Genomic DNA, 26,660 nt, shown 5'->3' with positions numbered 1-26,660 from the left:
AAAGGGGGGGCAGCTGGGCGGGCGCTGGAGCCGGGGGTGAAGGGCAAGCGAGGCCCAGGCCGGCGAGGCGCGGTGGCCCGGCGGGGACCCGGAGCCCAGGCCTCGCGAGCTCGCGGCCCGCAGCCACGCGGCTCTCGTTGGGATGTCCGCGCCCGGCCACGCGAGCCACTGGCGCTCTGCGGATCCGCAAACGCGTGGGGGCGGGGCCCGGGCCGGGGGCGGGGTCCGGACGCCGGGGCGGGCCCGGAAGCGCGCGCGAGCTCCGCCCCCAGGCCCCGCCCCGCCCCCGCGTGGCTGTGCGTCCCGGCTGTTAGAGAGAAGGTGGTTTGACGCCGAGCCGGCGGCGGCGGGTCACGTGAGCGGAAGATGGCGGCCCCGGCTGGCGGCGGTGGCTCCGCGGTGTCGGTGCTGGCCCCGAACGGGCGGCGCCACACGGTGAAGGTGACGCCGAGCACCGTGCTGCTGCAGGTGCGGCGGCGGCGACGGCGGCGGCCGGGCGAGCGGCGGCGGGCGGGCGGGCTGCGGTGGGGGCGCGGCGCCGAGTCCGCGCCTGCGGTTGGCTCCGGAGGGCCACGGGGGCGGGACCTGAGGGGGTGGGGCCCTCGGCGGCCAATGAGCGGTCTCCTGGTACGGCGGGCCCGCCCCCTTCCCGCGCCGGGCTCCTGGCTCAGGGACTCCGTGGGTCCCTATGGGGCTGGGGTCGGGCTGGCGGGAGTCGGGGGGCGGCACCTCCTTCCTCCTTACGGAGTCCACGGCAGAGCCCCGAGCCGTGTTCCCGTCCCGGGGCGTCCTCCGGCCGGGTGTCCCCCGGGTGTGCGGCCTTGGCGCCTGGAAACTGATTTGCTGAGTCACGCGCTGCACTTTCTCCGGGACAGCTGTTGCATGAGAAAGGCTTCTCGAGCCCCGCTGTCCAGGGGCGGGTGCGCGTACCGGGAGGGTACGCCGGGGTGTGCCGGGAGGCGCCCCCAGGGTGGGGCGGTGGCGGACTGAGCAGTGTGCTCGCCGGGCCCAGAAGCGGGGAGCCGTCTGTGCCGGCGGCTCGTGGAGAGGACGGTGAAGCCCTACAGGCGGTGGGGCCCGAGTTTGAACTCTGTTCCCAAAGCGTGTAGCAAGAGGTCTGTGGTGGTGGGCTGTCCCGCAGGCCGGCGACAGACGAGGCAGGCCCAGTGAGGAGAGGCAGGGCGAGGAGGAGGTGCAGGCGAGGTGTGTGGATCTGCCGAGTGGACAGTCCATCGTGGGGTCTGTACTAAGCTCTGTCTGGCAAAGCCAGTTAGTTCATCGAGAGATGGACTGTGTGCCTGCCAACCCAGCCACCAGGCCGGACCCAGTGGCTCACAGGCCTGTCGTCTGACTCCTAGGTTCTGGAGGACACATGCCGGCGACAGGACTTCAACCCCAGCGAATACGATCTGAAGTGAGTTTGCTCGGGTCCAAGTCCGTCCACGCCTCCCCAGTGCCCTGCCTGGGGGCTGGAGCCCACACGCTCATTTTCTCAGAGAAACCCAAAATCAAGGCGTGGGCAGGGCCACACTCCCTGCGAGACTGTAGGCGAGAAGCCTCCCTTATCTCTCCCAGCTTCTGGTGGCTCCCGGGCTCCTTGGCTTGTGGCTGCCCTCAGCCTCTGCCTCCTCCTCATATGGCCTTCTTCCTCTGTGTTGTGTGTCTTTTCCTCTTCTGTTTCCTATAAGGACACTTGTCATTGGATTTAGGGGCCCACCCCAATCCAGGATGACCTCATCTTGAGATCCCTAACTCAGTTATATCTGCAAGGTCCTTATTTTCAAGTAAGGTCACATTCCTGGGCTCTGGGGGTTAGGATGTGGCTGTGTCTTTTTAGGGGTCTCTGCAGAGGGTTTTTGTGCATTTGGTTGTGTTAAGTTCCTGGTGGGGCTCTCAGGGCAAGAGGAAGTTGCATGGGTCTCTTGTGTGGGCATTTTTCTAGAGAGAGGGCTTCCACCGTATTCACAAGTGGTCTTAAACAACAAAAGGGTCAGAACCCCGTCTTGGTAGGGTATGGCTTTCTGTCCCACCTGAGGAGTTTTTCACCTTAGCAGCATGTCTTAATGGTACGGCTGTCTTCACATCAGGGACAGAGAGGAGCCTGTGGTGCGGGAGACTGCTTTCTTGGGCCTTGCCCCTGCTGCTGAGAATCCCAGGGCTGTGCTCCATGCTGGCTGTCCCCTGGCATGCTGTTACAGAGCCCTGTGCTTTTTTTGTCCCCCCCCCCCCAAACACACACACCTGCCAGAAGCAATTTGGAACTTTCCGAGCAGAGCTAGGTGCATACCTGTCAGTCACCCCTGAGTGTGTGTTTATTTTCTGAGCCTGTATTTCAGCCTGTTGCTGCTTTACATGGGGGAGGGGGGAGGGCAGTCCCTTGGTCTGCCTCAGAGGGTGACCCGTTTCTGGTTTCTCCCTCTCTTTCTGTCCTTGTATGCACAAAGCTGAGTCAGTGCCCATTTCTCTTTCCATTGGAAGACCCACTGCAGACAGGGACCTGCTCTGTCCCTGCAAGCTTGCAGACTGTACCTCTGTTCCTACAGCCTTGGGGGCACTGGCTGGGGAGTTGCCGCATGGACATGCACATCACCTGGCTTGTCCCCTGCTCCTAGCACGGCTGTGCCGGGCACTGTATGGAAGCTGGACTGTGTTAGGGTCTGCAGGCAGCCCATGAGCTGTGGCCTGTTTTGCAGGTTTCAGAGGAACGTGCTTGACCTCTCTCTCCAGTGGAGATTTGCCAATCTGCCCAACAATGCCAAGCTGGAGATGGTGCCCATCTCCCGGATCCGCCAGGGGCCCGAGAACACGGTAGGTGGCTCTCAGGGAGTGGCCAGCGGTACAGTTTCTGGCTTCAGGCTGTTGGGGCTGCAGGATGCGTCGGCATGCTGAGCAGAGGGGACGGTCTGTTGCAGCCGTCAGAGGAGCGTGAGGGTAAATGGAGGGCAGTGTGCTGGGCACGGCCCGTGTCCCCACACCTGCGCTGCTGTTCGGGGCTCAGCTGTGGATTGGAAATGGGCCTTTTCAGTCTTTGCTCTGAGTTTGTACTTGTTCTGTGTCTGGCAGCAGCACTTGCCCAGCCTGATGACTCTAGTCGCCAAGCGGTTGGAGCCTGGAGCGTTCTGTGGCATGTCGAGCAGCCTAGTTTTGGAAGGAGGACCGTGGCCCAGGGCCTCAGGCTTCACCCCTGGACCATGGCCCGAGTCTCTGACCACGGCCTGCAGCTTTCTATCAGATCAGTAACTTTTAGGTTCTGAGGTTGAGTGGCCGACCCCACGGTTATCGTGGGTGGAGACCACCACAGTGCCGGTAGCCCACTTCTGTGTGTCTGTGTGGGTCCTGCAGACACCGCAGGGAGGGCGGCCTCCGTCCCTGTCAAGAGGTGAGGAAGCTTGGGCCCCGAGGACGTCAGTTAGCTCTCCGGAGCCCACCAGGACTTGGGCGGTGGGGACCGGCCCCAGCATCCTTCTTTTCCTTTATGCCTGTGGTTGTCCAGCTTTCGAGTGGAAGGAACTCTGACTTCCCTTGGATTGGTGAGGTTGCTAGGGTTGAAGGGAGATTCTCTTGCCCCTGCACACAGAGCACTCCCCCTTTGTGATTGGGATTCAGTGCAGATGCGCACTTGACCGCGTGTCTGGCCAGAGCGGCAGTGTAGTGGGACTGGGGACCCAGCACTTGGCTGTGACAGGTGGGGCTGAGGGAGGTGCTCGCAGGTGTCAGACACACGCTCGCCTCCGGGCTCTGTGCACGCATGCCCTAGTGTGTCTGTCACTCGGCAGAGGGACCAGAGAGGAATTTCTTTTCTTTTGGATTATAGACCCAAGTCCCTCCTCCCGGATGTAGTTGTTAGCCACAAAGCTGCAAGAGCAGGTCGTTTGTGAAGAAAGCTCAGCAGACATAGCACACTGCTAACTGCTGCTACCTGACGGGTTAACCCCCAGGACGGTAACTTACAAGACAGCGGCAAACAGACATTTGCAGAGTGTTCAGGGGGCCGTGCTCACCCCCAGGAGCCAGCTTCCCACGTGCCCACAGATCCCAGGAGCCCCGAAGGACAGGGCTCTCTTCCCTGTGGTCTGAGACTCGGATGTGGGTCCAGGGTGGGACAGCTGCTTTTCTTCCTAACCTGGTTTTGTTTTGTTTTGTTTTTTTTTTTGAAGATTTTATTTATTTATTTGACACAAAGAGAGAGACAGCCAGCGAGAGAGGGAACACAAGCGGCGGAGTGGGAGAGGGAGAAGCAGGCTTCCCAGTGGAGCAGGGAGCCCGATGCGGGGCTCGATCCCAGGACTCTATGATCACGCCCTGAGCTGAAGGCAGACGCTTAACGACTGAGCACCCAGGCGCCCCCCTAACCTGGTTTCCTATGCCTGCACCCCCAGGTTCGCATTGCTCTGCAGCTGGATGATGGCTCTAGGTTGCAAGACACTTTCTGCTCGGGCCAGACGCTCTGGGAGCTTCTCAGCCATTTTGCACAGACCAGGTGAGCGTTGGCGAGCAGGTTCTGGGCCCTGCCCCGCTGTGTAGAGAGGATGCTGCTGGGTCAGTGGGGCTGGTCCAGAGCCACAGCCCTGAGGTTTGCTGTGGCCCGAGGCCATGGCTTTTGGGCTCTGCGATCCTGGTGAGAGGACTGGTTTGAGACGAGGCCGCTTGTTCATTAGCTGCCCCCAGCAGGTGCTGGCTTCCCACAGCTCATCTTTTTTACTGGGTTTCCTGTCCTGACAGTGGGGCCGTGTCTCCTGGAAGGGCAGAGCTGTGTTTCTATCATTATGGGGGTCTCGGTGAGCAGTGGGGGGAACGGGGCCCTGGGCTCCTTCCGTGGACCAGTGCTTTAGGTATAAAACTTCCTTATTGTGAAAACAGGTCACGTTTAAAAAGAAAATCTTAATGGTGTTTAACGTGTCAGTTTCTGTCTGGTAGTTAATGGTTTAAATATTAATCCTGAGGGCGTCAGAATGGCAGCGCTTTTCTTTTCGGTCTGTCATTTTGGCACGGAAGTCTTCATCCAGTTGTGAAAGTCTTGGCCCGCGGACTGGAAGGGACCGTGGGAGGGTGTGGTGGTCACTGGGTGGCTCTGGGCTGCTAGTCTGCTGTCTGTGGGCCTCCCAAGGGTGATGTGAGAGTGGGGTGAGTGACTGTGTCTCCAGTCCTGAGAACAGGCCCTGCCCTGAGGTTTGTCTTTGTGGAAGAGGGGACTCCGGGTAGGGCCCTCCTGCCTCGCCATAGGACATCTGACCGGGTCTGATCGTGGTGCCCACGGCCCCTGCTGCCCCAGCAGCCGACTCCTGCCCTCCCACCTGAATTGTCCTGTTGGGGGTTCCTCTTCCCGTTTCTGATGTGCTGGTCCCTTTAATGAGTGGCTGTTGGGGCTGCTGTGCCAAGACCAGGTGGCTCCCTTCTGCTCCCCCGTGCCTGGGCCCTGGCAGCCAGGGCTGCCTCTCCTTTAGCCAGCCTCTGCTTCCTCCTCTGGCGCCCCCAGGGAGGACGTGGAAGCCCCCGCTTTGGTGGTCGTCAGCAGTGGTGGCCTCCCTGTGCTGCTGGTGGTGCCTGTCGTCTAACCTGGGCTTCCCTCCCGTCAGCTGGGTGAGGCCGGGCTTCTGTTACCCTCATTTTCGGAAGAAGGATAGGACAGCCGGAGGAGGAGGTGCTCCTCGAAGCTCAGGCTCCAGGGCTGTGAGTGCCTGCCCTCAGCGGCTGGGTCTGTTTGTCCTTCTTTCGTCTGGGCCTGTCAGGCCAGGTGGGGCTGCAGTAGGCAGCCAGGGCCTGGCCTCCCCGAGCTCCCCGAGCCAGGCACAGGAGCTGATTGGCAGGTGTACAGAGCTACAAGACGATGTCACAGAGAAGGGATGGCACCCTGGGAGGCCATGGGGCAACATTTTCTGGGTGGCGGGGGAGGTCTCGGCTGTACCAAGATCTGGGAAGGAGCCTTCTGGGCCAAGGGGACAGCAAGTGCAAAGGCCTTGCAGCGGAAACGAGAAGCAGGAAGAATTTACGGAGTACAGTGTGTCATTCGTCTTCCTCCGAAAAGGTGGCTAGACCGACACTGAAGGATTTCATGAAGATACAACTCAGAGCCCAGGCAGTGGCCGCACCGGATCTGGGTGGGGTGGGCGATGGCTGGGCAAGGAGGCAAGAGGGGGAAGATGGGTGATAGATAAGGCGTAAGCAGGCAGGAGGCCTTAGTTCCCCTCAGGCTTGGTGCTGCTGGCCCTGGAGATGGTTTTCTGGGGACGGTGAGCCTCAGGGCTCTCTGGACTGGGGGTGCTGTTTCAAGAACGGGGGGGATTACGTGAGCATGAACCCCCCCGCCGCCCCCGGGGCTTCCACAGGCAAGTGAGCAGGACAGCAGGTCCTCAGACCTGTGAACTTCAGCACACACGACTGGGCTTGTGGCACTTGACCCACAGCTGTGGCTGACTGATCCCTGCCCCACCGTGAAGCGCCGGGGCTGGGGTTGAAGGGTCTGTTCCTGACGCTCAGAAACATGGCAGGCCCGCAGAAGGGCCTTGGGCTCTCAGCCACAGCACCGGGAAGGTGGCTGACCAGTGCCTTCAAAAACTGTAGGAGAAGTGTTTATTCTAGAATTATCTATTTGTCAAAGTATCAGAGGTGAGGATGGAACAAAGCCATTCTATGCCTGGAAAGTCACACGTTTACCCCTTGCCTGTGCTCTGAGGAAGCTGCAGAGATGGGTCCACCAAAGGGCAGGCAGGGTCCACCAGGAGGAGCTGGATGGGAATGCAGGCCAGGAATCCTGCCTGGGGGAGGGAACATACCAGGCCCCTGCTCTCGAAGCTGGGCCTGGCTGGTGAGATGAGCCTGGAGGCAGGGCATTGGCCGCCGTGCTGTGAGGACGCCCTCTCCCTCCAGAGGGGGCACCAGTAGGTACAAGTAGAAATGAAATGAGCCGCACTGGAAACTGAAATCCTAAAGGAATCCGTGTCCCCTGTGTCGACGCTCAGGACCTGGTCCCTGGTCAGTCGGGGGACAGAGCTAGATGTGGAAACGGTTGAGGAGCCTCTCAGGAGGGGCCTTTCCGGACCGGCCAGCCGGGGAAACTGCTGACGGAGTGTCGGGAACCGAACGGGGTGGAGACAAACCCTGGGAGAAGCTGGCTTGCACCAGGAGGGGCTGGGCAGCTGTGGTTGGCCACGGGGCGTCCACAAACGTGCCGGCGTGGAATTTACGTCCTCTCTGCGTGGCTCTCTCTAGACGCGTCCTCCCAGCGCCTGTCTGCAGCTTTGCGGCTGTGGTGTGCGGATACGGTCTCAGCCGTGCCGCCGGCTCCAGGCAGTTGGGGGCTGCCCCGTAGAGAGCGGGAGCAGGCTGGCCGGCTGCCTGTCTGGGCTCCCAGTCCCCACCGACGGTGCATTCTAGGGGGAGAATGCAAGGTCAGCAGATAGGCCCTGTGCTGAGTTTCATCTCAAAGGTTGTGTGCCTTTTCGTGGGAGCTGGTGTTCACCAACCACACAGTGGGATTCCTGCGAGGAAGGGCAGGTGGCGTCTTCGGCCCTGGGTCACGGCTGATGAGCTGGTGATGCGCACTGGGGCCATGCGGGGGTGGCCCGCCACCGTAGGGACACTGCAGATGTGGACACGTGCGTGGCCAGATGGATCCTCACGGGGGGACGACACACCATGACCCACAGCGGCTCCCGTGCTGGCGGGGGGCTGGCAGCTCTGAATTCCAAGTCCGCGCAGAGTGGGATAAGCAGGAAGCTGGTTTTTCTGATGCGTTCAGGAAGCGTCTGAGAGCAGCGGGGGTGCTGTGCTTGGCAGGGAGCCGTCAGAGGGGAGCACAGCCTCCCGGGCCCACCGTTGGGCAGGTGGCGGCTCCTTTGCACGGTGGCCCTGCCCTGACCACCAGCATCTGGATCAACTAAGTGGCCACTGGACATGCCGCCTGTGCCCCACGTGTGGGCCACAGAGGTAATTCGGACCTTTGGGTAGCGACATCAAAAGAACAGTGAGAACAGGTGCAATTAATTTTAGGATTATGATTGACTTGACTCAGTGTGTCCAAAACGTTAGGCTTTGAAAATGTGATTAACAGGAAAATGAGATATTTTTACATTCTTTGTTGGATGGAGGGCTTTGAAATCTGGCGTGTCTCACCCTTGGAGCGGCCTCCCTGTGGGCTGCAGCCGTGCACGTGCTTAGCGCCCACATGGGGCTGGGAGCCGCAGATGGTGCTGGCCTCCACGTGGACTCTCAGCTGTCTGCTGCAGGGAGGGCCGCTGGGAGAGGGGCTCTGGGCCTGCGACTCCCGGGCTAGGCTCTTCCTTGGTGCTCGGGGTCCCGGCTTCGCGGCCGAGCCCGCGCTGTCTCAGCGCCATCTATCTCACTGGGACGAAACAGGGCTTCGGACGTCCCTGGGAAGGGCAGGCTGTCCGCGTGCTTCCCTCAGGGTGTGTGACCCTGGGGCACAGTGGGCTGCAGAGCGGGCTGCCTGTGAGCTTGGGGACCAGCCCATGGTCACGCTGAGGAGGGTGTTCACTCAGAGTTCTCGGCCACCGTGCCCCATCTTTCCTTGGGAAGGAAAGGAAACTTCCCTCTTGAAACTGCCCCTGCTCAGTCCTCCCTGGAGGAGGGGACCCTGTGGCTCCCTCCAGTCGTAACCTCATCTCTGTGTTGGGGTACGTGTCGCCTGGCCCCTCGGGCTGGGCCTCCCGGTGGCAGCTGAGACTGAAGCCGCAGCTCTGTTGCTTGGGTTGGTTTCTGTTCCGGTGTGGGGACTCAGAGGCACCAGGCTTGTGTAGGCAGCACCTGTGGTTGTAGCGGCCTGTCCTGGCCGGGCCCAGATAGGTGAGGTAAATAGAACGGTCTCCAGATACCTGGCTTGCCCCCCCGGCACACGGCCCTGCCGGGAGCTGGCCCCAGGTGGACGGACGTCTCACGCCCGTGGGGGCGGCACGTTTGTGGTGAGGGAAGAGCATCCGGACAGCCGACAGCAGCAGCACCTCGGCCCTGCCCGGCGTCCCCACTGGCCTCGGGCCTGACCAGAGGAGCAGGTCTGCTGGCATCATCCTGCCGGTTTGGGGTGACGTCTGACGAGGGGCGGGCGGGCACCCACGGAGGCTCCGCAGGAGGCCCGGCCTTGAGTGACGCCTGCGGCTCAGCCTGGGCCATGGGAGCAGGTCGGGTCACAGGGGTCGTCCTCAGGAGGCCCTTGGCCCAGCTCCCTCCAAGAGTCTTGGGGCTTTGGTGAGGTCTCCGTTGCAGGGAGCTCTGGCAGGCTGAAGCTCTGGACCACCCCCAGTCCGCTGTTCTTGGAGGGAGAGCTCTGCTCATTGGCTGGGAAGGTCTGGAAGCCATTGCGGGCACCCCTCCCCTGGCTTGTTTACAGGCCTTCCCTCAGATCCCCACACAGGGAATCTGATCCCTCTGGAGGAGACGCACATCAAAGCCGGGCTGGCGTTTGATGTCCAGGGGCCTGGAGGGCACCGAGGCAGGCAGGCCTTCCCGGGCGCTGCTCTGCTCGTCTGCTCGTCTGTAGGTGTGTGGTCTGTGGTCCCCATCACGGTATCAGGTGCCCAGAGAAGGACTTGGAGAAAGCACGCCCGGCCAGAGGTCCTGAGAGCGCACAGAGGGCCACTCGAGCGTGGTGGCTGTCAGCTCAGCCAGCGTGTGCTCAGCTAGCTCTCTGAGTCTAGGTGGTTCCAGGACCCCCCTCTTTCTCTCTGGCCCCAGGATCTTGTCTGCTGGACACATCTCCCTTGACTGAGGTTCCTTCATTTCCCTCTGTCTGGTCTTCAGTAGAAGAGTGTAGGGCCGGGGACCCCTTTTGGGGTCCTCTCTTTTCCTGAGGCCTGGGCTCAGGGGGTCTTGGTGGGCGCTCCCACGCTCCGCTGTGCCCGCAAGGTCATGCCTTCCATGGCCAGCCCGCTGCATGGCTCTGGTCGCGGCGGGCGGCCTTGTCTGGGGGGCAGCTGCTTCGTAGGCGTGGGTGTGAGGAGAGCACGGGGTGAGCTCCACGGGGGGATGTTAGCCGACGGGCCCCCCCACCTTCCTGTGGGGGTGTTGGGAGGCAACAGGGCTGCCCCTCCTCCACGGGTCCCGGTAGCTAGCTCTGGATTGTGGGTCTCCACTCTGGGCAGCACGCAAAAGCAAGCCCTGCAAGCAAATGGGCGGGGGGGGGGGAATACCATGCCGAACCGAGCCGGAGGACTGGGTTCCCGGGTCCCCGGGGGTGGGGTGGGGGAGGGGCCCCGGCAGCCGCTTGTCCAGGGTATCTGTGTGCGGCTGGAGGCCCTGCTGCTTCTGGTCACCAGCTCAGCTCTGAGCATTCTGGTCCCAGCCCGGTCTGCGTGTTAAGCTGCGAGTCCTGATGGGGCAGCGCCGCGTGGCTTGACGTCACTCCAGGCCTCCCGCTCAGGTGGGTCCTGCCCCTCAGGTCCGCCCTGCTTGGAGGAGGGGGACCGGATGCGGCCCTCCAGGTGTGGTCTCGAATGGGCGTTTCCGGGGGCTGATGTTACAGTGACGTGTTAGGAAACACGGGTGATCGTCCCCTCCCTGTGGCACCCGCAGTTGAAGGGCTTCAAGGCCAGGGTCAGCCGGCCTGCACCCTGTGACCTCCACGGTCAGCACAGGGCCACGGATCAGGGGTTGGGGTCAGGTTGTGTGGGCGTGTATGGGAGCAGGTGTGTGTGCGAGCGTGCGTGTACCCGGTCTCCTCCCTGTCCAGCTGCGCTTCCGGGGGGCTCTTCCCTTGCGTCTCGGGGTCCTGCTTATGAGGCGAGCATGACCTCCAGGAGAAGAGGGAAGGTGCTATGGCCCGTGGTGACCTGGATGACGGTGTTGAGGCGTGGGGACATCCAGTCTGTGTGGTGTCTCCGGATGATGGGGACATGTCTTTGTGGAGCATCCGTGGTGTTTCCTGTCCGTCTGCCCCCGCGTTGCCCTGGTGCCCGGCCTGTGTGAGCGTACTGCCTGCCACGCCAACGCCCATGTCTGCCACAGCCTTTACTTTGACTTCCTGGTGACGCTGATTTCAGCCGCTGTTGGGAGCCCTGTGCTGCTCGACCGTGTGGACGTGCTGCCCGAGGGGCATCACCGCTGTCCTCATGCATCACGGCCCGTCTTGCCCCGGGTGCAGGCTGCAGGCCGACATGCCCCCGTGCGGCTCGGGTCTTCAGGAAGACCAGTGCTCTCTGCCCCCGGCACAGCCCCAGTGGGGTGCGGGGTGTCCTGTGCTTGTGGCCTCATGGACCCAGCCTGTCCCCCCGGAGTCCGCGTAATGGATGCCTGCCCCGAGCTGCTCCTGGCGCTGCAGCGGTCAGCAGCGCTCTTGGGGGATGGCTTCAGATAGAAGCCTCGATCCCAGGGCTCCGGGCTTCTTTCTCATGGTTGACCCCCGCTCTTGACCGTGAGCCCAGGCGCATCTGGGAGGTGGCTGGTGCCGCTCTGAGCCGCGAGGCTGGGAAACACCAAGCCCTTTGGGCAGGTGGCTCCCCGCCAGTGGCTGGCCGCTGCCTCCTGGTGGCCCTGAGATGGCTAGGGTGGGCCTGGCCCCGCTGTCCTGCCAGGCCGCCCTGGGGGTGCTCTCTGAGGGCACCCGCAGCGGCCTGTGAGGTTTCCTTGCCCCCCGCAGGGAGTGCCTGGAGCGGCCGTGCGAGGCGAGCCCGGTCTGTGTGTACATGAGGGACGAGGTAGGTGAGCGGCCCGGCCCCGCCCGCCTGGCCCGCGCCCCACCGCCCGCCCCCAAGTCACCACACGGCCCGGCCCCGCTTTCCAATCTGGAAAATTCACTCTCTCAGACCCGCCTTCAAAGCAGCGGCCGGGAGACCGCCTCTGAAAGCGTGATGTGTTTCATGGAAAAAAGCAGAGTGCCGGCTCCGTTGGCGCTAACCACGGGCTGCCCGGGCTGCTCCCCAAACCTCCTCGACGCCCTGTTTGTTTTCCCAGCGTCTCTCAAAGCCTGAGAGGCACAAAAGTGGTTTCATTTTAATAAATATTTGCTTTTTGCTCATGTTTTGATCTTTTTCAAAACCGAGTGCAGCACGGTGCGGGCGTCGCCTGTCCCCACCCGCCCGCCCGTGATGGGGACCCTCCTGGCGCTGGGTCCCCTATCTCACAGGGGCTTTTTGTTTTGACCCTGGCCAAGTGCCCTTCCCTGGCCCTGGGTGGCCACTGTCCCCAAGGGGCCCTGGTGTGGACGGGACCTGCCCATCTATTTATCCCTGCTCGAGGTTAGCCGACACAGGGCTGTGAGGGGCAGGGGTCCCAGGGCTGTTGGTGGGGGGGACCTGGCGGGACACCTCTTCCCCCAGAGGAGACAGACGCTGGGCCTGGGGCACGTGGGCCTGGATCGAGGCCATCGTGGTCAGGTCAGCCCACAGAGGTGGTCAGCGGGCCAGATGTGACTAACTCGGTCCTGAGCCGTGCCCGCCCAGGCCGTGAGTGGAGTGGGGGAGGTGGCTGCAGACCAGCCAACAAATGCTCGGGTGCAGGTTGGGGTGCGGGAGGCAGGACCCGAGCCTGTTAGGAGCCGGTGTCCACCCCGGGGGCCAGCGGTGACCGTGCTCAGGCCGAGGGAGCCAGCGTGAGGTGCCCTTGTCTGGGGCGGCCGGGTGGGGGAATGCTGTCCACGAGGGGTCAGCCGTGTGTCCTGTTCCCTCCTCACAGGTGGCTGGCAGAGCCTCCTTGCAGGCCACGACGCTCAAGTCCCTAGGCCTCACGGGGGGCAGTGCCATCATCAGGTGGGGGAACCTCGGACTCATGTTGCGTGGGGAAACGGGGTCTGAAGGGAAACAGGGAAGAGTGACAGAGGAAATGTGCCCCACCGTGGCCTTCTCCCCTCGATCAGGGGCCCTAGCCTGCCCAGGGGCCTGTGCCATGGTGGCCGGCTGGTGGGGCAGGGGCTGGCAGCGCCTTTGGGGGGCTGCGGTTGGTGTGGTCGTTGCCAGAGGAGGGGCCGTGAGACCCAGGCAGGGGGCACTCTGTCGGGGTCACTCGCCTTCTGCATCCGCACTCTCAGGTTTGCCATGAAGCCATGCAGCTCTGCTGGGGTCTCCCGGAGCAAAGCCCCAGGAAGCCCAACCTCCTCCCTGTCGGCCGACCAGGCAGCCGGCAGCCCTCTGCTTCCGCTGGACTCCGCAGGGCTCAGCCAGGGGGACGTGAGCCATCAGGATGAAGCCGGCATCTCCGGGGCCAGCCGTGTGGACGCTCAAGCCAAGCAGATCTCCAAGGAGCCTGCCCCCGCCCCCTTTGTTCCTTTCTCAGGTGGGGGGCAGCGCCTGGGGGGCTCCTCCGGGTTGGCCAAGTCTCTGATGTCGCCCTCAGTCAAATTGCCCAAGTCCTTCTCCAGCCCCGGAGGCCCCTCCAAGCCGAAGAAGTCGAAGCCTGGCCAGGAGCCCCGGCCAGAGCCAGAGCCGGTAAGGAGCGGGCTGGGTGTGGGGGGTCCTTCCTCCTGAGCGCAGGTAGCCTGGGGATGTGGCAGGTGGGTGGGTGCGTGTTCATCTTCTCTGGGAAGTGATTGTTTTGTCTTAATTTCATTGAGGCATCGTTTGAGACGTAGTGTGATGGGTTTTGATGAACTCATGTGTCCCTGTGAGCACAATCACAGCCAGGAGGGCCCACCTGTGTCTGTGTGGGCTCTGAGCGCCCCTGTTCCAGGCAGTGCCTCGGAGCTGTCGCCCTCCACCCTTGTGCCTGGGCCAGCCTGTTGACCAGCTTTTGACTCGAAGGTCGCTTTGGCATCGCTTGTCCCGTGCTGTCCGTATTCCTGAGCTGAGGTCCCTGCATCTGGTTGGCGGTCTCCTGCGGCTAGCTAGTGGGTGTGCAGGTCAGGCCGCTTTCCTTCAGTTCATTCAGCTGGTGAGGTTTTGGGTAGACACCACCCCCCCCCCCCCGCCATCGCGCCATCCTTGCATTCCAGGGAGCAATCCAGTTTGGGTGACGTACGTCCTCTAACAGCCTCACTGTAAGTCGGAGGGAACGGTTCAGTTGCGCGTTGTGCGTCTGTAGTTCATGAGGAAAGCAGCCTGTCTTGGTGCGGGGGCATGCCCACTTGCATCCCGTCTATCTCGGGTCCTTGCTTCCAGGTTGCACGTCTGGGGAGGGTGGAGGGTCGGGGCACCTGCGGGGGCGGTGGGTGGGGAAGGCCCGGCCGTGGACAGCCTGCGTGCTGTCAGAGGGGCGGGGCGGTGGGTGGGGAAGGCCCCGCCGTGGACAGCCTGCGTGCTGTCAGAGGGGCGGGGCGGTGGGTGGGGAAGGCCCGGCCGTGGACAGCCTGCGTGCTGTCAGAGGGGCGCACGGCTGGGACTTGCCCCCTGCCCCCTTGCTGAACCACCCTCGGCGTGTCCTTGCTGAGCAGATGGGGCAGGGGCTGGGGAAGGCGGCGGGGGGCTGAGCCAGTCCCGAGCCTCATGACCGTCCGTCCTGGGGAGGTGGTGGTGGTGGTGTCCTGGCCCCCATGCTGGTGTGTGGCCCGTGTCAGAAACTCAGCCGCAGTTCCCACTGTCCTGGCTTCTGTGACCTGGGCCCAGAATCAGTGGCCGAAAGCAGGCCTGCGTGCTGGGGTGAGCCCATCCTGGGGGTGTGACTCCATCCGGGCCTGCTCTTCCTGGGAATTCCTGTATTTGGGGCCTGGGCCCCAGGGCCAGGGCTGGCTGTCCCTTCTCCCACCCTGAAGGCACTGAGGACTCAGGGCATGTGGCTTGTGGGCCATTGGCTCCTGCTGGCCCGGGCAGGCCCTGGCTCTCTGGATCTCTTGGCAAGCTGCCTACAGCCCCGTGGACATTTGGGGAGGGTCTGGGCTTGTGCTGTCTCATAGGTGGTTGCTATCTGGGCATAGGATCCCAGTGCCTCCCCGGGCTCTGAACCTGGGCCCCCGGGCAGGAGGGGTCCCAGGGAGGGGCCGCCTGGCCGCCAGCAGCGTGTGCCTTTGATCTGGGCGCCCCAGCAGCTGGTTGATTGTGGAGCGTCCCCCGCCCGCCCGCCTGCCTGCCTGCCTCGTGCCTCTTGTCACTAACAGCCCCACACCCGGAGGGCTCGCCGGCCACATGGTGTCTGCTTTGTGTCCCTTTTCAGCCCTGGGGGGGAGGGAAGAAGGGAACAAAAACGGAACTTTTGGGGGAACTTCAAAGGTACACTTTGGTAATCAAAAGGAGTTTCCAAGTTTCCCATTAATGTTTCGCCTGTGTGTGGTTTGGGGTTTAAATAAAGAGTCAGAAGAGACAGGATAAAATACAGGCAGGTCCTCGGCTGAGAACTGGGATGGTTTACAGACCCAGGCGGCTCTTGCCTTTGATGTCAAAACATTAATTATTAGAAGGTAGTTTTACTGGCCATCAGAGCCGGGTGCGGGGAGAGGCTGGGGCTGCCCGGCGGCCCCTGGCCTGCCCTTTGAAGTCCTTCCGTCGGCCCAGGAGGCCACCCTGCAGCCCTGTGCGCTCTGTGCGCGGCTGGGCCGCAATCCCAGCAGGCACCACCCCCCCCAAGCCGGTATGGGGGTCTCTGATCAAAGGCCCCGATGCCCGGAGTGGGGCAGGTGGCTGACGGCAGTGCCCCCTGCCTGCCCCTCACCCTGCAGGGCTTGGCCTTAGACACAGGCCTGGGACCTCCTTGGTGCTTCTATCTCAAGGCAGGTGTCAGCCTGGCCTCTGGCCATCCCTGCTCCCTGGTTTGCGGGCAGGTTTAGAGCACATGGGGCCAGGGCCTGGGGGTCAGAGCAGATTGTGAGCGGTGCCCCTTGCTGCCCTCCTCCTCTCGTCCTGGGGCACCTCTCATAACATCCTTCCGTGAGCATGCCCTGCTGTCCCCCATGTGTGGGCTCAGGGCACGCTTCAAACTGGCCCTTGTCATATGTGGTCCGTGTTTATGGCTGCCCCCAGGCTCCAGCAGCCCAAGAGGCACAGCCGTGGCCTTGATCGGAATGCCACCAAGGCCGGGTGGCAGATAGGTCGTGGCTCGGAAGGTGCTGGTTGAGTCACATGGCAGGTGCCCTCCAGCTGTCTCTGCCCCGGCCGGATTTGGGGGAGACGTGCCCAGCCTGCACACCGTAGTGGAGAATGAGCACGCGGGGTGCGTTGGATGCCCAGAGCTGGCCAGGCAGGGCCAGGCGGCCTTGTGTCGGTGGGGCCTGGAGGGCTTTGTCTTCAGGCCCCCGCCCTGATTGGACCCAAGGGCTCTCTGGGGCTGTTCCCACCACGTGGGTGTCCTCCCCTCCGTGGCTTGCTGACCTCATGCTGTGTGTCTCTCTGGGCTCCTCAGGGCAGTTGCCAGGCCTGTGAGTGAGGAGGCCCCGTGCCACACCTCGCACTTGCTGATTTCAGTACTTTGTGGAGCTCACGTGTCTCGTCCACGCCGCGGGTGTGTGGGGGCCTCAGCTTCGCCCTGTGCTGGTGCTCAGCTCCCCCGTTCTCCCGTTTCCTCTGCTCGGTGTTCTCGGTAGTTCGCGGGACCCGGCCTGGCCTCGCCCTCTGGCTCAGCCCTGCGGAGGGCGCCGGGCGCCGGCCCTGTGAGTAAGTCGGAGGGTTTGGCCTGCGGCCCTCGCGTCCTGATTCATTTAAGCTCCAAGCCTCAAGGGGAAACGCTTCACATTCCCTCTGACCAAAGACCATTGTCAGAGGACAGTCTGGGCTGGGAGCGGGGGAGAAAAACAAGAGCCCTCACAGGAAAGCTGGAAAATCTGGGGTTGAGGTCACCCCCAAATCGTTTTTACATTTTTTTCTCTGTGTGTCATCACGTCCCGGAAAATTACTGTCAAGAAAATGAACCCTTAGCAGCGGTGAGGCCACTTCCGACAGGAGGGGACCCGGGTGCCCGCTGGATGCTTGGCCACTCGCGAGGCTGCTGCAGGCTGGTGTCGGCCCAGCGCCCGGCCTGCTTGGCCTTCCTGACCCTCCACACCGGTGCCAAGCTTTGCCTTCGGCCGCACCAAGCCTGGTGTGGGGCCAAGGGCAGTCAAGACCCCACAGCCTCCTCTGCGGTTTCCCTCCCGTGTCCCATCGTGGCGAAACAGGGCATCTTCCGCCGGCTGGCCACAGCCGGTGCTCGGGGTCCGTGTCCCTATCTCTGAATGGGCTGTGTGTCTTCCAGCATCTGTCCAGCCTTGGCCCGTCATCACCCACAGAGGGTGCTCCTGCCCCTCTCATATGCCCCCGGGGCTCCTGGTCAGTGTTGCCCACTTTGCAGACAGCGTTATGACCGTTGACCTGTCCTGCTCACTCTCTGTCCACCTGTCCTCTGTTCCGCCATAGCTCTCCCTCACGGCTGCCACCACATGTGCTCTCTTTCTCTGCGGATGCTGTGCTCTCCATCCAGAAACTTCTCCCTAAACCTGCCTAGGGCGGGAGCTGTGTGTAGGGACTGCCGGGACCAGGAACGGCGGGAGAAGGAACGGCAGAAGAGGGCGGGTTGCTGGCAGAGCGTGGGCATGAGCAGGACCAGGGCTCAGCCTGGCGGCTGCCTGGCTCTAACCTCCCCAGCTCCCTCCCCACCCCAGCCCCTCTTCTCTGCTGTGGAAATGCTCTCCTGGGGAAGGCCAAGCGGAGGTGTTTGAAGCTGCCTGCCTTCTTCCTCCATCATTGGGCAGTAGGGTGGTACTTCTAGCAGCCCAGCCGCGGACTTTGGTCTGTTCCTTTGGGACAGGGCCTGCCTGGGGCCAGGACATCAGGTGGTCTGACCCCGGGCTCTGCTGGTGGCTGTTTCCCAGCCCTCTGGTTCCTGCATGGGGCCCAGCTCTTGGCTTCTGTGTGACAGACAGGTTTCTGGAACAGAGTGAGACACAGGAGGAGAGAAGGAGTCAAAAGTAGATCCAAACCCAGAAGGATTTTGTCTGTTCTGTTTTCTGACCGAGAGTCCATGGCCCCTGAGCAGCGTGGAGACGGTGGGTCCTGTGTCCCCTGTTGTGGAAATGACCTGGGGAGCAGGCCGTGGGCCTTGGGGTCATCGGCACTGCTGGCAGCCTGCAGCCCTCTGGCCACCCCAGGCCGGGCCCTGGAAGTGCCCAAGAGGACCGCGAAAACCCAGTGGGCAGCACTCCCTGGGACTGGCTTCGCCAGCCAGGTCTGAGCGCTCAGACTCCGTGCAGTGCCAGGGACTGCACGCCACTGGCTGGCTGGGTTCTCAGGGCGACTCGTGCGCCCGCGGCCGGGTCCTCCAAGGTAGAGACCGTGACGGGGTGGCCTCAGCTGCGCGTTAGCCTGCGGGCTTCGTGCTTGAGTGCCCGGGGGCCTGGCACTCGTGAACACGGCCGTTCCCAGTCAGGCACATCCATGTCCTGCCCTCGCTCCCCCAACACCCCGCCCCAGGCGCCCAGGCCAGCTCTTGGCCTTTCTGGAATGCAGGCGCCGTGGCTGTGGGGGGCAGCCTGGCGCCTGGCATCTTGTCATAAAAAGCTCTGGTGTAGACTGCCCGCAGTAGTGCAGGAGCCTTGTGGCTTCGAAGGGGCAGCCCCCAGGGGCCTCTGCCGGCCACCTACAGGCCCTGCTGCTGGAGCTTCAGCCAGCCCCTTGCGGCTGCTCTGCCCCCGTGCCTCCAGGTCCGAGGGGCTTCCTGACAAGAGCCCACCTCCCTTCACTGGGGGAGAGCTGCATTGTGAGGCCTGGTGCTGCTGGGCGCTTGCTGGACCGCAGGGACCTAAGCCCTGCCAGGGTGGGCGGTCCAGGCCTCGGGTGTGGCTGGGGAGTTAGCCCTGGAGACCCCAGCAGGTGTGTCATCCCCAGGGCAGTGAGTCTGCCTGCAGAGCAGGACGGGCTGTGGGGACGGCTGTAGGAGGGTCCACTGGGGAAGGACGCTCCCCGAGCCTGCTAGGCCCGCAGCCTGGTACAGAGAGGAGGAGGTGGACAGTGGAGGGCAGAGGGGGGCCTCTTGGGCCAGAACTTGCATATCTCGGTCAGGCCCAGCCCCATGGCAGCCATGGTGCCAAGAGGTGTCCCATCCCCTTGGTCGCGCGACTCACGCTGGCAATCGCCCCCCCCCCCCGCCCCCGAGGCGCCTTGGGCCAAGCAAGCCCTGCCTCTCAATTTCCTTCATCCTCCTCGTCCTCATCACTGCCAATTAGGAGTGATGCTGTCCCTTTCTGCATCCCTGGGGGATGGTCAGAGGGTGGACTGGGGACAGCCAGGCCGTGGGGCTAGTGGCTGGCAGGTTTCTGCCAAACCTCTAATTTGGGGGCTCTTGCTTCCCCTGCCGTCTTGGGTAGCCCCTGACGTGGCCTCAACCAGGGTGCTGCTCTCCGAGTTTGCTCTCTGTTTGGGGGACCCTGATAATAGGCAGCTCCTTAGGCCTCTTAGTGGGAGACTCCCGTGGAGACAGGAAGTGAGCACAGGAGCTGCTGGTGAAGGCTGGCCCTGCCAGGCTGTCCCTCAGCCCACTCCCCAAGCCCCCCAACAGCGAGGGTGCCTGGCTGGCCTGGCCTGGCTGCACTGAGCCCTCTGGGCCCCGTGTCCTGCTGGGGAGTGAGGGTCTCTGTGTCTGTGTGGCTGAGCAGTATGCATGGAAGGAGGGTTTCCAGTCCTGGCCACCTGGCCCTGGCCATGGGCTGACGGGGGCAGCCAGTGAGGGTACAGGCTTGGCCTTGGGGGTCTGTGTGGCCTCTCCAGCTGTGAGGCCTGGGCGACCCAGCCCCCAGTCAGGAGCCTGGGCTCCGGGGGGCCTGTGTCAGCCGAGCCCTCTGCCCACCCAGCCAGTGGATCGGGACCCCGTGGTGTGCCACCCCGACCTGGAAGAGCTGCTTCAGGCCTGGCCTGCAGAGCTGCCGGACGAGTTCTTCGAAGTGACCGTGGATGATGTGAGGAGACGCTTGGCCCAGCTCAAGAGTGAGCGGTGGGTGTGCCCGTCAGTGTCCCTGTCGGCGTCTCCCTGCTCCCACGTTTTCAGTAGCACATCTCGGGGTACAGGGGTTTAGGCAGGGTACCCCCGTCCCATCTGGCCCTGTGTGGGGGAGCAGCCCACAGATCCCAGGGTGGGTGTGTGGGGGCCCCCACTTGGGTTGGCCACGGAGACCGCAGACCTTCACGCCCCAACCCACTGCCCCTGCAGGAAGCGCCTGGAGGAAGCACCCTTAGTGACCAAGGCTTTCAGGGAGGCTCAGATGAGGGAGAAGCTGGAGCGCTACCCTAAGGTAGGGAGACTGAGTGTGGCTCCTGCAACGAACGCAGGCCTCGTCCCGCGCCCCTGGCTGGGGTACCTGTGCTTCCCGCCAGGCCTGCGCAGCCATGGTTATCACCAGTGCGCCTGGTCTCATGACAGACACAGACGATGTGTTTTCACAAACGCGCCCGGCGATACTTGACCAGCCCCCCGTGTCCAGCAGGGCAGGGAGCAGGCCAGGGATGGCCGGGGCCAGGTGGTGTCTGGCCCTCTGCCCCAGCATCTTCTGGCCTGGGTCAGGGGGCCTGCCCATCGTGGGCCTAGGGGTACGGTGGGACCGGGCTTTGGCCATTCGTGCTGACACGTTGCCTCCTTGTGGCCCAGGTGGTCCTGAGGGTCCTGTTCCCTGACCGCTACATCCTGCAGGGTTTCTTCCGCCCTAACGAGACAGGTAAACAGCCCCGCGTGGGCGTCTGGAGTGGGGGGCTCTCTGAGCCCCTCCTGGCTTCTTTCTTCCCGACCACGGGACTGCGGCTGCCTGGCCTTTGGGGGTCACGGGTGTTCTGGGTTGTTGCCGTCTCTGTGGGGCAGGCCGTGAGCTTGCAGAGCATGTCGGGGGGTTGGGCACAGGGCTGGGGAGCCCAGGTGCTGGGTGCCCCCATGCGTCCACCTGTTCAGGGCACAGGTGAGACAGAGGAATGCCCAGAGGACGGGTAGGCCCAACACTCTCCCATCCCGGCCGCCCCCCCAACAGCAGGGGTCTCAGGCTTGTGGTGGCAGCCCAGAAGGAACGCGGCAGTGCCGTCAGTCCTGAATGAGGTCCTTCGTGATCTGTGCCCAAGACTACGAGGGCCTCCCTAGGGCAGAGCTCAGGATAGGATAGTGGGCAGGGTAAGAGGCAAAGGGAAGGACACTCCTGCAGCAGGGTGGGGGCCTAGCCAGGCCGAGCATCTCGGAAGACTGTGGAAGGAACAAGCTTGGATTTTTGCCCCTGGGGCCTTGATTTGGCCTGAGGGTGGGTGCGCTGTCCTGTACTAAGAGGCGGTAAGCTGCCCGGGGCGGCCCGGGCCTGTAGGGTAGCGGGGGTTTGTGCAGGGGTGGGCCCCAGCTTGTCCCATCCCAGAATGTGGCCAGCCCTGGAGTGGGTCTGGGGGGCCGCGCCGGTCCGCGGAGCTCTGCTTACCCGCCCCTGCTCCTGCAGTGGGGGATCTGCACGCCTTCGTGAGAAGCCACCTGGGGAACCCCAAGCTGCCCTTCTGCCTGTGTGAGTTCTCCTGGGCCTGCTGCACACAGCTGGGTGGCGTCCGGGCGTCAGGGACCCCCACCCCTCCCAGCTGGGGCTTGAAGCCGCTTTCCCCCTAGAAACATCGTGGTGGGCAGGTCCCAACCATGTGAGTCCTGCTGGTGTCTGAGGACAAGTCCACGGACCGTGGGAATTGGGAAGGGAGGTTGGCTTTTGCCCCACCTCAGCACCCCTGCACCCTCTGTGTGCAGCCTGGCTCCTCTCTCCCGGGCTCCTGGGACCTTCCGCCTCCAAGGGAGTCGGGCCCCTGGGCTGCACAGGGAACTGGGTGGGGCCCGGGCTCCCTGTGGGTCTGTCCGTCCCAGGCCCTAAGCCCCCTGCCAGGGTTTTTGTAGCAGCAGAGAGGTGGGCAGAGGGCTGTGAGCTGAGGGGGCTCCTTGGAAACACCCCAGCTGAGGCTGTGGGCCCTGGGCCTCCCCTTCCACCTCAGGCCTGTCTTCCCTGGGGATTGTGGGCAAGGGGTGGGGGGCAAGGTGCTTCCTGGCCCAGACAAGTTATCTCTTTGCAGTCATCACTCCTCCAAAAATCGTCCTGGATGACCCCACGCTGACTCTCTTTCAGGTACCGGCACTCTGGTGGGGTGCGGGGGGACGGGGGTACAGGTGCTGGAGGGTGTGCCTCGGTCGAAAGGATAATGATGCCTTGTAGCCGGGTGGCCCCAGGGGGCTGGGGGGCAGAGCACCTCTGAAGCTGATGCTGGGGCTTTCCAGCCTGCTCCGCTTCCTGCCCCGGCGGGGAGGGGCCTACCCGGCTGGCTGCCAGCCTTCCTGAGCCAGACGGCCCGCAGGCCGCAAAGCGCCCTGCCTGGGGTCCGGGCGAGAGGGGCCCCCGGAGGCCTCACCTGCAGGTGTCTGGCTGCCTGCAGGGCCCTGGGGTGGCAGCTGGAGGCTAGTTTGGCCCCAGGCTCCAAGGGCTGCTGCTCGGCCTACTTCCCTCTCTCTGCCTTTTCCCCGGACCCCGAGGCCTCTGCCAGGAATGCGTGCTGCACCCCCCCACTAGCTGGTGTCTGCTTCTGCCCGACCCTCCCTGTGGCCCCCAGAGCTTGTGAAGGTGAGGCGCCCTGCCCTGCCGGGGCTACCTTCCAGATCCAGGAGGAATGTCCTGTCCCTTTGCCCCTGGGAGGGTAGCCTGGGGCCTCCCCAGCCCTCTGGCCTAAGGGTTTCCTCTTCAAAGTCTTCTCAGATATTTTAATTAGTACCAGAGGCTGGGCCTTGTTAACTGGCTGGCGGGCCCTGCATAGGTCTGAGCGGGGGCGAGGGGGTCTGCCTCCTGCCTGGGGCTGCCACCATTGTGGGGTCATGGGGCAAGATCCCGCAGAGGCTGGAAGCTCACCAAGGAAAGGAGTCAGAGTGGGCAGGAGCAGGGCGCTGCCCCCCCCCCGCCCCCCTGCCACGAGCTACCCCTTCTCAGCCCCTGGGAGCCCCAGAGGCACTGGGCCTCTTCCTCCATCCTGCCCTGCCTCCTTCCCTCCCTTCCTCGCTGGCCAGCCTTTTGATAAACATTGAATTTAGGAGATGCTTTGCGATGGAGGGGGACCAGTGCCCAGCCCCACCCCCCCCCCCATTAGGAGCCCTGGGGTGCCGCCTGTCCTCCTGCCCGACCGGCCTGATTCCTGGGGACACTCTGCCCCTTGCTACCAGCAGCTGTCTCCCTTCATCTGTCAGCTCCGCCTGGAGCTGCGGGGGCCCCGCGCGGGGTGGCGTCCCCGCCCGCTCGCGATCAGAGAGCTGGCAGGGCTCGGGGAAGGAAGCCTTCCTCCCTGTGTGGGTGAGCAGGCGTGGGCGCGGAAGCCGCCGGCTTTCATGTCCCTGGCAGGGCTGTTCTCTGGCTGCTGGCTGCCCGGGAGGCTGTCAGGGGGCCAGTCCTGAGCCCCAGAGAGTGACAGCTTGGGGTAGGTGTGAGGGACGGCGGCCCAGCTGCCCCTTTTGGCCACTGGACCAGGAAAGGGAGTGCTGGGGATGGTGGGACTGCGGACAAGGGTGTGGAGGGAGGTGGGGGTGCAGTTGGTGGGCACAGGCACCCCCGGTGCCTGTCAGGTCTGCTTCCTTCATTGCTGGTGCTGTCCTGAGCCTCAGGGACACCCCTGTCCTCGGCCTCATGAAGGGTCCAGGGGTCAGCCAGAGCAGGTCCTAAAGATGGCCACAATCTGCATAGATCTTCTCTGCCTGAACAGAGGGGTAGAGTCTCCTTCCTGGGGGTTACGGCGGCCTGCTGTGCTGCCACTCCCCCCTTGTTTGGGTGGAATCCCGAAGATGCCAGCAAGCGAGTGGGGTAGTTCTAGTGGGAGTCTGGGGTCCAGAGGAGGTGCCCCAAGGGCCCCGGAGGACTCCTGGCTGGTGAGAGGGGTCCTTCGAGGCTTGAAGCCCTGCAGCCCCCAGGCTGCCCTGCCAGGCAGAACATTCTGGTACTCTCTGAGAGTGGCTGTCGTGCCCGGAGGGTCAGCCAACCTGGGGCTCCCGGGGAGAGTCGGGCACTGTGGTCCCTGTGCCCCCTTCCTGCTCCCCGGCATCTGGTGCCTTCAGGGCCCTGGTGCAGGCAGTGCCTCTGAATGAGGCTTTGATCCCAGGATGGGGTGTGGGGTTTTCAGATCTGCCCTGTTCCCGGCCTTGGTCTCCATGCTCCTGGGCTTGGCCTTTGAAGCTTCCTCCAAGAGAGCGGAGCGGAAGGGTTCACCTGGTGGCTGCCCCTTCCACTGAGGGCAGAGGACGGGGACCCTCTGGCCAGCTTTAGGGCTTGCGGCCATGGTCCCCCTCAGGTGCAGAGGCGAGAGGGGTGGACTCTGGGGTCCCTGCCTGCAGCCTTGATTCTGCAGCCCAGTTTAGCCCCCTGCTGGGTGGGCCTCCAGGGCACATGAGGACCCATCCTTGACCCACATCTGAGCAGGAACCCTGCTTCCCCCGCTCCCGCCAGGGAAGGAGACTCAGGAGAGGCAGTTCCTGGCCTCGTGGGGTGGGGAGCGTGGTCCCCAGTGCAGCGGCAACACCGCCACCACCCTAATCCTCGTCCTGTGGGCGGAGCTTCATACCGCCTGGCCCTGGCTCTTCCCTACCACGTCACTACCAGGAGTGCAGTCAGGGAACTCCAGTGTGGGCTCTCGGGGTCTTGGGTAGCAAGCTCTCAAGGTTGCTGACCTGGGTAGCACCTCCCTGCCCAGGACTCTCAAAGCCCTGTGGCTCCAGGAGCCGCCCCACTCCCCACGCCTGGGCCTGGGCAGCCAAGGGGCCCTGAGCCTGCAGGCAGACCCTCGCTCTCTGTTCTTTGATCCGCACTGCCCGTTTTTCCTCTCTGTACCTCCCTGGCCCCCCTCCCCACGTTCTCTGTGCCCACTTTCATCTCTGACCTGTCGGCCTCTCGCAGTTTCTGCTGAGGGTGGGGGCTTGCAGGCCTGGCTCCCCTAGGAGCCGAGCAGGCAGGAGAAGAGGTCATTAGAAGCCAGCGTGCACACAGTACAGGAGCTTCCTGTTTATCTGGTGCTTGGGGCTGGCTCCTGGAGGGTCCCTTGTGGTCTCCCAGCCGCCCTGGCTTGCACTGGGATTGGTGCCAGAGGGTGGACTGGTAGAGCTGGGCTGGGGGCAGCTCATGGGGGCACTGCGCAGCAGACTGCACTTGCTGAAGGGACCTGGCTGGGGCTGTGACCCTCGTCCGTGGAGCCCTGCTCCCCGTGAGTGCCCCTAGCTTCACGTGCAGTCCACAAAGGCCACCACAAAAGTGGAGTGCAGCGCCCCCATCCATCCCATGTGTCCTTTGCCCATCCATGGTGCCCGCCTGGGGCCCTGAGCTGCCTCCTGTTCTCCCTATAGGCAAATCTCTTCCCTGCAGCCCTTGTGCACTTTGGAGCAGAGGAACCAACAGGTGGGTGGGGGCCCTTCTCTTTGCCCATGGTTGGCCGGCCCTGGGCCATGTCCTGGCTCATCATATACCCTAGAATAGCTGCTTCCAGTCTGGGGGGAGATCTCTGCCCGATACCCTAGTGCCAGGACAGCCACCTGCTGGGACCCCATCCCCTCTCAGAGCAGAGCAACAGTGGGCGGGGGGGCCCCCACCATGGCCTGAGGGTGGGCTCGGTGTCTCACAGGCCTCTTCCTGGAGCCTCGGCTGCTGGAACATACGGTCCCCCCATCTGCAGCTGATGTGCTGGTGGCCAGGTGAGTGCCGGCAGTGGGGAGGGAGAGCCCCTGCCAGAGTGCGTCAGCCATCCTGGACCCCGGCCTTCTGTCCGCAGGTGCATGTCCAGGGCTGCTGGAACCCCACCCCTGATGCCAGCCCCTGACCCTGCACCCCTTGAGTTGGAGCCAACGGCCGAGGCTGAGGCAGTGGGGCTCCCTGAACCCAGCACCGGGATGGCCCCGCCGGTCAGGAGGGATCTGGGCAAGGTGCCCAAGTGGCTGAAGCTGCCAGGTACCATAGCAGGGCACAGCAGAGGGAGGGGCTGCCGACGCAGGGACCCTGAGGTCATCCTGGTGTTTGCATTGCAGCCAGCAAGAGGTGAGTGCCACCAGCCTGGATGTGCCCTCTCTGCCGGCCACAGGACCCCTCTCCACCCTGAGCAAGAATAAAGGTGTGAGCTGCTCGAGATACTCCTGTCGTCCTTTCTCCAGAAAGGGGTCCCGCTGTCCCCTGGGCCCATTGATCCTGCAGCTGGTCTGGACCTGGGGGGGTGCCGCTCACGGGGATCTCGCGCTTATGAATAAAGGCACAGGTGTCCTCCCTGAGGACACTTAATTGACAGCACAAATTATCTCTCCTGTGAGGACCCAAGTGTGAGAAAGGCCCCAGGCGTTAGCGCCTGGCTGTGTGTAGGCAGGGCTGCCCTAGCCCAGGGCACCAGGACCGGAAGGACTGGGAGGACACCTGTGGAGGGCAGGCTGGTGCCCCCGCACCCCCTGATCTGAGCAGACTTCTCAGTGGCTGTGGGGCACAGGTTCTTGCCAGCCTTCCCTTCAGGTCTAATCACTTCCACATGCCCCCAGCGCTTTGAAGCCCCGAGACTCCCCGAGGAGAGGGGTGGGAGAGGAGAGTTGGGGGGCCAGCATGGGAAGGGGTGCAGGAAGGAGCCAGTGGGGCTAAATCTGGGAGGGCAGTCTTGCTCCCCAGCCGTGCCCTGCTCAGCTGTGGGCGAGGCTGCCCCCGGAGGTCCTCCAAGGTCCCTCCCGATCCCTGTGGTCGGTGGGGCGGCTGTTTTCCCTCCCCAGGGGACATTCTGCAGCTCTGTGTGCCCTGACTGCAGAGTCACTGGGCAGGTGTCAGAGCTAAAGCAAGGTGGGTGCTGCAGGGTGGAGAGGGTGGGGCTGGGGGGGAGGTGAGGCCATCCAAGGGCAAGGGC

The 26,660-nt window shown here is 63.6% G+C and overlaps 1 protein-coding gene across 11 annotated transcripts; it reads left to right on the top strand.

Annotated features, from left to right (window-relative positions):
- Positions 1–288: 288 nt before the first annotated feature.
- On the top strand, positions 289–25,910 carry ASPSCR1 (ASPSCR1 tether for SLC2A4, UBX domain containing). 11 transcript variants are annotated; one of them, XM_045775059.2, is made up of 17 exons: positions 627–937; positions 1,359–1,414; positions 1,689–1,784; positions 2,694–2,808; positions 4,380–4,480; positions 11,588–11,645; positions 12,622–12,695; positions 12,974–13,370; positions 19,628–19,767; positions 19,984–20,065; positions 20,419–20,485; positions 21,236–21,298; positions 21,846–21,898; positions 25,138–25,189; positions 25,413–25,482; positions 25,560–25,735; positions 25,813–25,910. In XM_045775059.2, exons 4-17 carry the CDS (start codon positions 2,767–2,769, stop codon positions 25,824–25,826), a joined length of 1,389 nt encoding a protein of 462 aa, XP_045631015.2. In that variant the 5' UTR covers positions 627–937; positions 1,359–1,414; positions 1,689–1,784; positions 2,694–2,766; the 3' UTR covers positions 25,827–25,910. The 11 variants fall into 11 exon arrangements, with proteins under 11 accessions (XP_045631013.2, XP_087710117.1, XP_045631011.2 ...); XM_087853992.1 differs by having other exon boundaries at positions 661–678; XM_087853993.1 differs by lacking the exon at positions 627–937 and adding an exon at positions 944–1,203.
- Positions 25,911–26,660: the final 750 nt, after the last annotated feature.

Source organism: Ursus americanus, chromosome 23 (assembly GCF_024610735.1).
Source record: "Ursus americanus isolate L20-20 chromosome 23, mUrsAme1.1.p, whole genome shotgun sequence".
NCBI classification, from domain to species: Eukaryota; Metazoa; Chordata; class Mammalia; order Carnivora; family Ursidae; genus Ursus; species Ursus americanus.
The sequence above is the reverse complement of the archived record's forward strand: the minus strand, read 5'-3'. Positions and strand labels throughout refer to the sequence as shown.

Excerpts from the sequence above, each read along its gene's own strand:
- ASPSCR1 (XM_045775055.2), top strand. The coding sequence starts at position 367 with ATGGCGGCCCCGGCTGGCGGCGGTGGCTCCGCGGTGTCGGTGCTGGCC. Across the intron at positions 469-1,358 it reads CGAGCACCGTGCTGCTGCAG|GTTCTGGAGGACACATGCCG; the intron begins GTGCGGCGGCGG and ends TCTGACTCCTAG. Across the intron at positions 11,646-12,621 it reads GTGTGTACATGAGGGACGAG|GTGGCTGGCAGAGCCTCCTT; the intron begins GTAGGTGAGCGG and ends CCCTCCTCACAG.